The 13,660-nt window shown below is 49.8% G+C and overlaps 1 protein-coding gene across 1 annotated transcript; it reads left to right on the top strand.

Annotated features, from left to right (window-relative positions):
- Positions 1-1,556: 1,556 nt before the first annotated feature.
- ALDH1B1 (aldehyde dehydrogenase 1 family member B1) lies at positions 1,557-3,116 on the top strand. The gene has a single exon (XM_047098979.1). It carries the CDS (start codon positions 1,557-1,559, stop codon positions 3,114-3,116), a length of 1,560 nt encoding a protein of 519 aa, XP_046954935.1.
- The last annotated feature ends 10,544 nt before the right edge of the window (positions 3,117-13,660 follow it).

Here is a 13,660-nt window from a genome sequence, read left to right on the forward strand (position 1 = left end):
ACCTGGTTAGCCCCTCCACTCCCCCACCCCTGGGTTGTTACCCCTCCCCTGGGATCCCTCCCTCCTCAGACCCAAGTCTGTTGGACCCAACGTTTCTTGTGTCTCAACACGGCACAGAGCTCTGAACAGGTTGGAACCTGAGTGTATCCCTTATAGGTCTGCTGGCTCAACCACCCTCCAAGGGAGGGCTCTGATTTATATGAAGCTGGGGGACCTGGCTGGGGCTTTGCTTTCCAGGATTCCCAGTGGCAGAGGGTGAGCCATACAGGGATGGGGAGTGGGGGTGGAGAAGGCAGGTGCAATTCCTTTTGGCTACTGGGTGGGTCAAGACTCAAACAGAGAAGGTGAAGGGATTGATGTCCTGGCTAAAGAGTAACTGTTTCAATGAATCTGTAAGTTTTATACCCCATTTAAATTTCATTGAATAAATTTTATATACTGTCTTAATTTTATAGTTGGTTTAAAAAGTGGTTTTTTTACATTTATTTATTTATTTTGAGAGAGAGAGAGAGTGAGAGCAAGCTGGAAGAGGGGAGGGGCAGAGAGGGATCCCAAGCAGGCTCCGTGCTGTCAGTGCAGAGCCCCATGAGGGGCTCAAACTCACGAACTGTGAGATCATGGCCTGAACCGAAATCAAGAGTCGATGCTTAACCGATGGAGCCACCCAAGTGCCCCTTTAGTTGTTTTAATAAAGTCTGCCCTGTTTTCAGAGTTGTAGGCAAGAATAAGCAGGCCCTTCTTCCCAGCTGCTACCAGACTTGCTGCACTCCTGGGAAATTGAGACCTTTGCCCTGGGTCCGGCTGGGCCAGTGTCTGAGGCCAGCTCTGATATACTGGGGTGGAGGCTTACCATGCTTTTTATGTGCACAGCTCTGTTCAGTGTAGCCCCGTGAGGCCTTTCACATAAGAGGAAACTGAGGCACAGAGGTAAAGTGAAGCAAGCCCCTGTTTCAGAGGTAACTCTGTCTGTCAGTCCCTTGGTTTCTACCCATTATTAGGTCAAATCGTGAACAGTCTTTGTGGAAATTTTGATGTATATCACTGAATAACTAGCTGTTGGGCAGCTGCTCTGTAGCAGGCATTCTTCGAGGTATCAGGGACACAGCAAAGCAGGGGAAAAAAATGTCGGCTCTCTCAGAGCTGATGTTTTATTGGGGAGAGGCAGACAATAAACATGTGACTGTGTAAATATACTATCTGGTGTGTCAGATGGGGAGAAATAAGGCACAGGGTAGGGGACAGAGTGCTGGAGGTGAGAAAAGTTGCACTTTTGTAAATTTTACAAAGGGCAGTCAGGGGAGGCCTTGCTGAGCAGGTGACATTTGACCCAAGACCCAGAAGAGGTGAGGGAGTGAGCTGGGGGAAAGATGGGACATGAAGGAGATGGGCCAGAGTTCTTTAGGGCCTTTGTACCCCTTACAATCCATGTTTTTAGAAGTGACACCCCTTTATGCTAGCATCTTGGAACATCTTAGCTGGTGGGCCTTTGGGGGACCACTTTGTCCCCTGTCACCCGTTCACTCTGGTTCCCCCTGTCCCCCTCCAGAGTCGTGAGCATGCTGCGCTTCCTGGTGCCTGTGCCCCGACTGCTCTGCCTCTATGGCAGGACTGCCCCATACTCTTCGGCAGCCGCCCTCCCCAGCCCCGTCCTGAATCCAGACATCCGCTACAACCAGCTGTTCATCAACAATGAGTGGCAAGATGCAGCCAGCAAGAAGACCTTCCCAACAGTGAACCCCACCACGGGAGAGGTCATTGGCCACGTGGCTGAAGGGGACCGGGCTGATGTGGATCGGGCTGTGAAAGCAGCCCGTGAGGCCTTCCGCCTGGGGTCTCCGTGGCGCCGGATGGATGCTTCAGAGCGGGGCCGGCTGCTGAACCGCCTGGCTGACCTTGTGGAGCGGGATCGTGTCTACCTGGCCTCACTGGAGACCTTGGACAACGGGAAGCCTTTCCAGGAGTCTTATGTCTTGGACCTGGATGAGGTCATCAAAGTATACCGGTACTTTGCCGGCTGGGCCGACAAGTGGCACGGCAAGACCATCCCTATGGATGGCGAGCATTTCTGCTTCACCCGGCACGAGCCTGTTGGTGTCTGTGGCCAGATAATCCCATGGAACTTCCCCTTGGTCATGCAGGGCTGGAAGCTCGCCCCAGCGCTTGCCACAGGCAACACTGTGGTCATGAAGGTGGCAGAGCAGACCCCCCTTTCTGCCCTGTACTTGGCCTCCCTCATTAAAGAGGCGGGCTTTCCCCCTGGGGTGGTGAACATCATCACTGGCTATGGCCCGACGGCAGGAGCGGCCATCGCCCAGCACATGGATATTGACAAAGTTGCCTTCACCGGCTCCACTGAGGTGGGCCACCTGATCCAGAAGGCGGCTGGCGATTCCAACCTGAAGAGAGTCACCCTGGAGCTGGGCGGGAAGAGCCCCAGCATCGTGTTGGCCGACGCTGACCTGGGCCATGCTGTGGAGCAGTGCCACGAAGCCCTATTCTTCAACATGGGCCAGTGCTGCTGTGCAGGCTCCCGGACCTTCGTCGAAGAATCCATCTACGATGAGTTTCTCGAGAGAACTGTGGAGAAGGCTAAGCAGAGAAGAGTCGGGAACCCCTTTGAGCTGGACACTCAGCAGGGGCCCCAGGTGGACAAGGAGCAATTCGAACGAATCCTGAGCTATATCCGGCTTGGCCAGAAGGAGGGGGCAAAACTTCTCTGCGGTGGGGAGCGTTTGGGGGAGCGTGGTTTCTTCATCAAGCCCACGGTCTTTGGTGGTGTGCAGGATGACATGAGGATCGCCAGAGAGGAGATCTTTGGGCCTGTGCAGCCCCTGTTTAAATTCAAGAAGATGGAGGAGGTGATCGAGAGGGCCAACAATACCAGATATGGCTTGGCTGCCGCCGTGTTCACTCGGGACCTGGACAAAGCCATGTACTTCACACAGGCACTCCAGGCTGGCACAGTGTGGGTAAACACCTACAACATTGTCACCTGCCACACGCCATTTGGAGGGTTTAAGGAATCTGGCAATGGGAGGGAGCTGGGGGAGGATGGGCTCAAGGCCTACACCGAGGTGAAGACAGTTACCATCAAGATTCCTCAGAAGAACTCATAAGAATGGCCACCACAGAGACCCTCCTCCAGTCCAGGAATTCCATAATCACCTAGACCAGCGGTTGCCAAATCATTTTTTAGCCCCAGCCCCCACTTTATTTGTCCCAAATGAACTCTTTGAGGGAAGCTCACCAAATAAAGCAATTGAAATGAGAGCTGCTCTAGTTAAAGCAGGGTTGGGGACTGGGCTCAAAGTTCTACCCACCTGCCCTTTGGTCCCAGCCCCCTTGGTGGCCCTGAGTTACTTCCATGAAATCTTGGGAGTCTAGAAAATACATTGAAAACCACCTGGACAGTGGCTTTCAGTTCTTCCTTCTGATCCAAGAACTTCCCAGTGGATTAACCTGATGGCTTAGACATAGGATGGGAAGGCGTTAGGAGTTTCGAACTAGGTGGATGCCAAATCTTAGCCCCATTTTTCAGTGACTTAACCTAAAAATTAAGGATGCTTTTCCTTTTTAAATTACCAGTTATCAGGCTGTTTCGCTTGCTTACCCTACATTTTGTTACTGATTTTTCTTCATTTGAGGGAAGGAGTGGGCAAAGAATGCATTTATATAACCATTCCTTTAAAGTAAACAACCCAAGTGTCCATCAGTTAGTGAGTGAGTGGATAAGTGAAATGTTTCCATGGAATATTCCTTGTACTACTCAGCCATAAAAGGAATGAAGTACTGACACATTCTACATGGATGGACCTTGAAAACATTAGGCTGAGTGGAAGAAGCCAGACATACAAGGCCACATATTGTATGATTCCATTTATAGGAGATGTCCAGAATAGGCAAATCCAGAGACCCAAAGTACATCCGTGGTTGCCGGGTATTGGGGGAGGAGAGAAGGGGGAGTAACTGCCAATGGGTATAGGATTTCTTTTTGGGAAGTTTTGAAGGGTTCTGAAGTTGGATAGTAGTGAGAGTTGTACAGCTTTGTGAACATACTAAAAAGTGCTGAATTGCACAGCGATTCACATAAAAGGATGAATTTTATGATATGTGAATTAATTTCAATTAAAAATTAAATAAAAAATACTCATAATTCCATTTGCAAATGAACTTTGGGTCAATATTCTGTTACAACTGAAAATTTTAGAGTCGTGGGGATGGAAGGGACCCAGGTGGGCATCCAGTCAACCCCCAGCCAGGTACAAAAGTCCCCTCCCCAATATTTCTAGTTGCATTTTTGTTTTCTCTTGGCTGAGTGACAAAGTGCAACTTGAAGGCCCATAGAGAAAAGCCCTGCCTCCTGCCTAGAGCAAGTTCATTTAGGTTCCCATTTCAGGGCTTCCACATTGTCACCCAGCCTCTACCCAAACACACTGCCCCTCCAGCAAAGCCCAGCATCAGGGCCATTCTGACATACTAGGGGTTTCCAGACTTTCACACCTCAGAGTTCAATGTATTTATTGTTAGTCTTCTGACCTCATTCCTCATCTGAAGGGAGAAATTCCAAGTCAGCCAGACCACGGTACAGAAACAATGCTGATCCTCTCTCTCTTCGTCTTCCATCTTTCTAGACCTCACGAGTCCCCATACTTCCCGGTCCACTCAGTCTTGGAAATGCACAGCGTTGGTTGTCATCTCTAATGTCCTGTTATCTCACCGAGGCATCGAGGTGACTTTGTCATGTGTCTTTGGGAGTGGGCCAGAAACTGCTTCCTGAGGCCCAAACAGACCCCTCTTCTCCCCTTACTAGGGCCTACTTTCTGCACCATTTGTCTAAGGCTAGGGTGACCCTGACTGCCCTTGCAATGCACACCTTTTACCTATTTCTCGTGGAGGCCATTGGTGGGGGGAGGTGGGAGGGGGCGGGTGGCTGGGTGGGTGGGGGTCTCTACTGACTAACAAGTAGCATCCTAATGTTTTCAGCCTGGTTCCTCATTTGTTCTCTACTTCTAAACCAAGAGGGACTGTCAGAAGGTGTCCCAGTGTGGGTGGGACTGCGAAAAGACAATCTAATAGGTCTCACTTCCGATCCCTGAAATTCTGAGACTGAGGAGTCAGGTCAGATTCCTAGTCAGCCGAGCCACCAAGGCCCCTCTGTCCTCTGTCATTGCTCTGGTTGTGGGAGGTGTGAGCAGGAGCCTGACCTGGACAGCGTTAAAGGCAGGATTTCACTTGGTCCTAGATGTTGCAATTCTGGGCCACCACCCATTCAACAAATTTGCACCAAGCACCTCCTCTGTGGAGCACGATCTCTGCCAGTCGTCTTCACACGCCACCAAAGCCTCACAATCTCGTAAAGTAGGCAGTGGGCTGGCCCCTTTTTAGATGAGGAAGTGGGAACTGAGAGGTTTAGCCTGCAGCTCATTTGGACTCATTTTCTCAGGCATACACTAGGGGCCAGAAAGGGGGCCAGTGTCTAACCACACCTTGAAACCTCAAGAGCCCATAGCAATGCTGTTGAACAAGATCAAACACCCTGCTTCTCTGCTGAATCCACCAAGGCTACCCTTGATCAGATCCCGGATCCCAGACCCCAGGCCTTTTAAAGAAGTATAGTTTGGGTTGACTCTATTCTGGGTGTGAGGCTGACCTCTGGTGGTCACCTTGTTAGTTAATTTGCTTGGATCATTCATTCTTTGTGGGGGAAAAAACAGGCTCAGGTGCCAGTTCTAGGCAGGTTGTGGGGAAAGAGAGTTGAATGAGGCAGTCCTGACCCTGCAGGAGCTCACAGTGTGGCAGGGAGACTATTCCCAAATGAGATGAAAGTTCTGTGGTAAGTAGAAGCACAGAGGCCATGAGGTCACGGAAAGAAAGAAAGAACATTAGGCCGACACAATATTTATAAGGCACCTATAGTAACATATATGGACTCATGGAATGCTTCTAACCACCCACAAGGTACTTATTATTAGCATTCCACTTGCTAAATAAATGTGGAGGCCCAGAGGTGTTCAGCTATTTTTTTTTATTATTTTTTTTAACGTTTATTTATTTTTGAGACAGAGAGAGACAAAGCATGAACGGGGGAGGGTCAGAGAGAGGGAGACACAGAATCTGAAACAGGCTCCAGGCTCTGAGCTGTCAGCACAGAGCCCGATGTGGGACTCGAACTCACAGACCTTGAGATCATGACCTGGGCCGAAGTCGGCTGCTCAACCGACTGAGCCACCCAGGCGCCCCTGTGTTCAGCTATTAAGTGGAGCCAGGATTCAAACTCAGGTGTCCTGACTCTACTGCACCCCACTCGGCCCAAGGGAGAGGCCCAAGGGAGGGGCAGGGGATCTGTTGGATGAAAAGGAGGTAACCAGGCAGACACAGGAAGCATGTTTCTGGGAGAAGGGCCTGGGGTTTGTGAGACAGTATGGAGGGTGTGAGGAATGGTGTGTGGAAAGGACAAGCCTGGGAAGAAAGGCCTGAGAGGAGGCAGGGGCTGGATTATGAAGGGCTGTAGGCCCGACAAGGAAGTTCACATGCTGTCCAGCAGTGGGAAGCCATGAGGGCTTCCCAAGGAAAGTGATAGAATCATATTGTAGTTTCTAAAGCTGGTTATGCTTCAGTGGGAGGATGGGTTGGGGGGTCGGCCTTGAGCTGATGACACTGCCAAAGTGATGCTGACCTGAGCCAGGTGTGAGGACGGGTGGCAGATCCTGGCAGCCCACAGGTGGGCTTTCAGGTGTGGTGACAGATTGTGGCAAAAGGAGAGTGAAGTTACAGTGACCCATTCTCCCAGCTGGGGACCAAGTGGCACTAGTGCTAGCAGTATGAAAGGGAACCTAGCTGGAGGGGCAGATTTGGGGACAAGGTGCTGAATTCATTTATTTGCTCGTTTATTCAACACTTTGTATTCAGTGCTGACCATGTGCTAGGAACTATTATTCCAGGTGCTGGGGACACAGTAGGGAGCTAAATACCAGTCCTGGACCTTTTCCCTGATGGGGGAGGCTGACCACAAGTAAAATAAGTGAAACAGTCTGTCAGATGGATAAAAGAAAAGTCTAGCTGGGAAGGAGAATAGGGAACGTGGGTAGGGTGGGGTTGGAATTATAGTTTTCAATAAGGTGCTCAGAGATGGTTTCACTGAAGAGATGACAAAGGACTACAAGAGTTATGGAAATGGCAGGTGCAAAGGCCCTGAGGCTGGATGGAGCACATCTTGGGGGCTCAGAGAACACAAAGGCTGGAAGCAAGGAGCCAGAGTGGAGCAAGCAAAGGCTAGAGATGGAGATAGAGAAGTAGAGGGTCTTGGGGTAAGGGCAATTAGAGCCTTGAAGGTCACTGTGCCAATTGGGGCCTTTACTCTGCATGATGAAGGAGCCATCAGAGGTTTTTGAACAGAGCAGGGACATGATCTGACACGTTTTAAAAGTATCACGGGAGCTGCCATGTTGACAACAGATTGCTGGGAGAAGAAGGATAGCTTGATCCTGATAATGCCAACATCGGTGAGTGAAGAATGAGAATTCCATAAAGGGCACTAAGGAGAAGCAGCTGAGAACCATGAGGAAAAGACCTGAGAGGCAGGAGTCAAGAAGCCAAGGAAGGAGTGAGTTTGCAAAGGGAGGGAGCCCTCGGCAGAGTCAAGTGCTTCCAAGAGGTCAGGTAAGAGGACAGAGAAGTGTGCCCTGGCTGAAGCCTCAGGGTTCCCTCGAGACTTGGTAAGAGCAGTTTGTGTAGAAGGGTACGGGTCGAAGCCAGACTACTGTAGATTGGGAGCACCACTTAATCCCCTCAAACCCCTGGGATCTATACATTAATCCTAGAATTGGAGGACCTTGGGAGGAAAGCAAGGAGGCACATTATGAGGGCCTTGGAGAGGCCCCGGACTCCCCACTCACTTAGGTAGAGGGGTGGACCAAGTAACCTGTCCAAGGCCATGGGACTCCGTGGTGCCAGAGCGTGGCCTGAAGTACAGATTCCTGGCCCCCAGCCACATACTCTTCCCACGTGTCCCAGCCTAACTTTAGTACCACAATAAACGCCAAGTTTGAGGGGGTCAACGCAACAACTGTTTATTTCTTACTTAATCTTGGTTAAGCAATTAACCAGTGGTTAACGAGTGGTTAATAAATAACGATGGTTAATTTCTTGTAATAATCTAATGCAGGTGTCCAGTTAATTGGCACTTATCTCCCACATGGAGATTCAGAGGCACAGATTCCTTCCATCTTGTGGCTCCACTGTCAGCAATGGTTCTTAACCATTTATGTTATGTATTCTTCCGAAAAGCCAATGAAAGCTACTAGAAAAAACTGCGCCCGTGCCCATCCACATAAAATTCTGAACACTTTTGGGGCTCCTGGGTGGCTCAGTCAGTTGAGCGCCTAACTTCGACTCAGGTCACAATCTCCCAATTCATGAGTTTGAGCCCCACGTCAGGCTTTGTGCTGACACGCCAAGCCTGCTTTGGATTCTCTGTCTCCCTCTCTCTCTGCCCCTCCCGTACTCACGCTCTCTCTCTCTCTCTCTCTCTGTCCCTCCCTCTCTCAAAAATAAATAAACATTAAAAAAATTGTTTTTAAACTTCTGCACACTTTCATGGGGCTCACAGACCCATGAATCCATCTACAGAATCCCTAGGGGTCTATAGACCCAAATGAAAACCCCCGCGTGGGGCCTCAGAGACCTCCATGTCAGCTGGTAGATGGGGACAAAAGTGTGGAGAGGGCCCACCTACTTCTTTAAAGCCCTGGACTCGGCATGGAACACATCGCTTCCATTCAGTCCACTGGCCCAAATGACCTGACCCAACCAAGGTGCCAAAGGAGGCTGGGAAATGTAGTTACAAGGACATTTTGACACTGGGGAGAGGTCCCCAGTTTTCAGCAGATAGCTCATCCCAGCTCTAACACACATGACACCTCCAGGCGGGTGTGTGTGATGTTCCTCGCAGAGATATTTTTAGAGTTTAACCCTCTCATGGGCCATTTGCGCCCCACCTTCCAGCTTTGCTTATGTTATTCCTTCCTCCTTTCTTCTTTCCTATCCAAACCCAGCCCATTTTCTCAGACCCCTACTGAGGGCCCATCTCCTCCAGGATGCTTTCTCTGACCGTCTTAATCAGCCATCTCTGGACCCTTTGAGCTCATAAGGCCCACCCTTCATTTAGTTTTGTTCTGTGCCAGCTCTTTTTTGCCAGCATATAATGAAATGGGTCTCACTTTTTGTCCCACTGGATGGTGTCTTCCACAAGCCCCCCCAGCATGTCTGACCTGTCTCCCTGAGCCCCTGCCACCTGGCACCCAGCCCTCAGCATCCCCTCCAGAGTGGACTGAGCATGTCCACTTGCTCACACAGGCTCTGGGCAGCAGGACCGACCAGGAATTACAGGCTCTGAAAGTGGAGGAAGTGACCCAGACCTACAGACTATGGTGCAGCTTGACCTTGCTTCTGAGTCTTCAACTCCAAAGCTAATGCCCATTCTACCTGAGGGACAACTATGGCACCTACAGCAGCTGGTGGCTTGGTGCCACCAGCGACTTGGGGGGGGGGGCTGTGAGTGGCAGCAGACCCTCAGCACCGAGCAAGGTTGGTGGTCTGCAAATGTGTGTGGTGGGTGGGTTTATGAGTGGAGAGAAGAGAAGCTTCTGCACACCATCCCCACCCCCCCAATGATTTTTCCTCTTCCCTCGACAACCAGCCACTGCCCTGAGGGAGATTTAGGCATGAGGAAGACAGCCATAGTGAAAGGAGACAGATTGCTTTGCCTCCTGGCTGCCCCTGATGTACTTGCACCTGAACTCAGAGGGAGCCCTGACTGTAAAGTCCACACTCCAGGAGACAAAGTCAGTCCCACCAAGCCAAGCATGGGCAATCACTGCTATCTGCTCTGTCCTGGGTGACAGGCTCCCACCTTCTGAATTCATTATTCAGCTACAGACGCCAGGCCACTTTCACTTCCTTTAATTAATTAAAATATCATATAATAATCATTCTCTGATTTAACGTTCAGGAGGCCCTGGCAAAGGCTGGGAATGAGGAAATTCATTAGAGGGGACTGTTCACTGTCGATTGATTTGCTCGTTCTTATTAATTTTTCTTGTGTCATCCATCCTGGGGGAGTAGGGAGGGCAATGTTTTTTAAAAGACATAGGATTAATTTTTACCATAAAATCTGAAGAAAAAGTCCATTTTGACTAAAAATTGGACTTTTTGTGTATGGTGGGAAGTGGTTAGGTTTTGGGATTGAACATTGGCTTTCGAACGGTCTCCCTTAATCCCAGTTATAAACAGGAGACTGTGAGTCAGGCTGCCCACCGCTTGGAGCATCAGGTCCAACCTCCTCCTCCCAAATGCCAGGTGGCATTTAGGGGTGTGGCCTAAGACTGCTCCCCCCACCTGCCACCACAGCTCCAGGCAACCGGTCACAGCTCACTACTCGCCTTCACAAGCCACCCTGCACTTCTGCGTCCCTGCTCCTTTCGCATGCTGTTTCCCTGGCCCAGAATCCCCCATACCCACTCCAGTCCGCAGCATAGATGCTTCCTCTTCCGGGAAGTCTTCTCTGATCTCCCCCTGCTCTGATCACCAAGCAGACACGTTGTGCTGCCTGGCAGGACAGCAACCTCATCTTCCCCACTGGAGTCTCGCCTGACAGCCCAGTTCCCACCCATCTTCATCCTGCCGGTGTCTGCACCCTTCTGGCCTCTGGAAAACGCCACTCCGTGTGCATGCAGGAGATGACAGAGGGCACAGCTAAGCTGAATGAATGAAATACTGGGATGCGTATCCAGCAGGAGACATGAGTTCCAGGGGAGTTAGAAGGATCAGGCTGGTAGGAGGTGATTAGGACTGGTTAAAAATTTCACGCAGGCTGTCCAAGTGGGGCTGTGACGAGAACTCAGGTGTGAGAGGAAGGAGGATTAGGACTAAAGTAGCTGATGTGGATGAGGAAAGGACAAGATGGTCAGCGGTAGTGGAGACCTATCAGTGGGACCTGCGCCCACCCACAGCAGTGTTCCCAGGACAAACAGACCACAAAGACTGTCCTTAAAAACATTTATTTTCAGGTGCATGGGTCATGTGATATCAGCACATCTATGAAAATAGGGCAGAAAACCCAGTTCCTGGGGGCACCATGTTTCTGAATGGTAACAGCACCCTTTCTTTCAGCCCTGGGAGGGGTCTGGGGGCTCTCCTAGTGCAAAAAAAGTCATTAGGTTGGAACAATCCTCTTAATCTGCCTTTTTTTTGGTGAAAATTTCAGATAGTGCAATATTATTATTATTATTTTGCACATCATTACGATGCTAACCCAGCCCCCTGTGGTTTTGATGTTCAGCTCTGTCACCCAAGCGCTCCATCTGCCCTGCTCTCTGCATCTAGACCCAGCTCTCCAACTGTTTTGGGCAAATGTAAGGTGAGTCAATGGATTTTGCTGGATGTGCTTATCAGCACATGCATGTTGTTCTAGTACCTTCTCCAGGGCCACAGCATCCCTACTTCTGACAGTTTCACTGTAAGTGAAGGCACTGTAAGTGCCTTACCAAGTCTTTTCCCAACTATGCAAATCACACGGAGACTCAGCCACAGACCTTGGGTACAAAAACCCTGCAGTACGGGGAGGGGGGTAGGGGCGCTGAGTAGGGAGGGATGTGAGCAGACCCTCCGCAGCCCCAACTTCCAACACACAGGCACAGCTTCCAGTTAATCAGTTTCAACTCTGATTTTATTCAAAGAAAGGGGTTCCAATGTTTTAAAGTTTGCAAACTACCCATCTAGTTTCGTTGCCTTCTTACTCAAATGAGGAAACGGAGGTCCAGAAGGTGAGGGGACTTGCTTGGAGTCAGGCAGCAAGCCAGGGATGAATCCCCAAATGGACCTCATATTTCTGGATTTTCAGGCTCTGCTCCTGCCATGTAGTACATCAGGGTGATGCCACCCCAATATTTCAGATACGGAACGGCCAGGCTCAAAGGGAGAAAATGCAATTCCAAAAAGGATACCAGAATGTGATACCTAGGGGGGAGGGGTATGGGAGTATGCTGTAAAAGCTGAGAGGGACCAGGAGGAGAGTCCCTGAAGCCCCTTCCTTTCCATAGCCATGAGATTATCCCAAGAAGCAGCACCATGGCATGGAAAGGGTGCCCCAAGTTCTGGTCCTTCTTGGAGGCCCTCGGACCTTGGGCAAGCGCCTCCCTCTCGGAGCCTGGTTTCTTCATCTGCAAAGGGGGTTGGGACATCCGTGTTCACCCTGCCTGCCGTGCTGGAGTTGTGAAGAGGCCACAGACAGAAAAGCACTTCATGAACTTTAAGGACAAGACACAAGTGAGATCCCAATTCTGACTTAAAAAAATTTTTAATCACCCAGGGGAGTCTATTTTTTCAGTCAGATAATAAATACTCGTCTCACTGAAAGAAAGAAAAGAAAAGAGGGGCACCTAGGTGGCTCAGTCGGTTGAGCTTCTGACTTCAGCTCAGGTCATGATCTCACGGTTCGTGAGTTTATTCGAGCCTGGTGTCAGGCTGTGTGCTGACACCTTTGGATTCTGTGTCTCCCCCTCTCTCTGCCCCTCCCCAACTTGCGCACATGCGCTTGCTCGCTCTCTCTCTCTCTCAAAAGTAAATAAACATTAAAAATATTTTTAAAAAAGAGAGAAAAGAAGAAAAGGAAAGAAACAAGAGAGAAAGAAAAGAAAGAACAGAAAGAAAGCAAGCCTAATTTCTGGGTGAGATCAAAACGTCTCTAAGTAAAATGTATTCTACTAATACTCTAATCCCACAGCTCAGAGGAAGAAGCATCTGACCCCATTTCTTCAGTTTGATGTCCAGAAGCCAGGTGTCTACTGCTTACCTGGTTAGAGGATGCTGGGCTTGTTGACAAAGGGACACCTTGGTCCCCAAGCACCCAGCCAAGGGGCTCCGGAGTCTGGTAAAGTGTCCCATCTAGAACTCCATCTCTTTAAGGTGGGAAAATGGCAGGAACAGAAGAGCTGTGGCCAGCTCCACACCTACTCTGGTATGAAGCGGTGGCAGCTGTTTTGAGCAGTTTTGAAAACGAATGCTAAGACTATACTTCCTGTATTTTTTCCACAGGGCCATCTTACTCTGGGATGGCAGGGCTCCAAGGGACCCGGGTAACAGCTAGTCCAAACAGCTAGAGACAAAGGTCCAGAATGGGGAAGGGCCTATCCAGGTCACACAGCGAGTCAGAGAGCAAGAAGGCAGAGGATGAAGGCGGGACTCTCTCCCTCCTTCTACAACACACACTAAGTCACAGAGCTTTGCTAATCAGTCACAGACAGATGAGGTAAAGACACAAGGCTGAAACAGGCCTTGTTCCAGCCCTTTAGAATTACAAATATACCACCAGGTGACCTTCCCTGGGAGGGAGTAGTTAAAAAAGAATTCTTACGGAGCAGTTCATTTCAAAAGTATAAAAAAGCCACATGCAGTCTGGTTTCCCAATGCTTGCCCTGCTAAAAACTACATCTGCATACGAATCTAGTTTGCATCTAATCTGTAAAAACATACAAAAGGGGTCATCTACAAACAGTTTCTCCAACTCTTCACGAAAAAAAAATGATCCATGACTTGACTTTTCCAACATCTCGTCATCAGGTTGCTAAGACCCTAAAAGGAAAAAGAGAAAAGGATAAGAGAA

Source organism: Lynx rufus, unplaced genomic scaffold (assembly GCF_022079265.1).
Source record: "Lynx rufus isolate CCGP_SWC_20201006 ecotype Redwood Valley unplaced genomic scaffold, mLynRuf1.p SCAF_10, whole genome shotgun sequence".
NCBI lineage: Eukaryota > Metazoa > Chordata > Mammalia > Carnivora > Felidae > Lynx > Lynx rufus.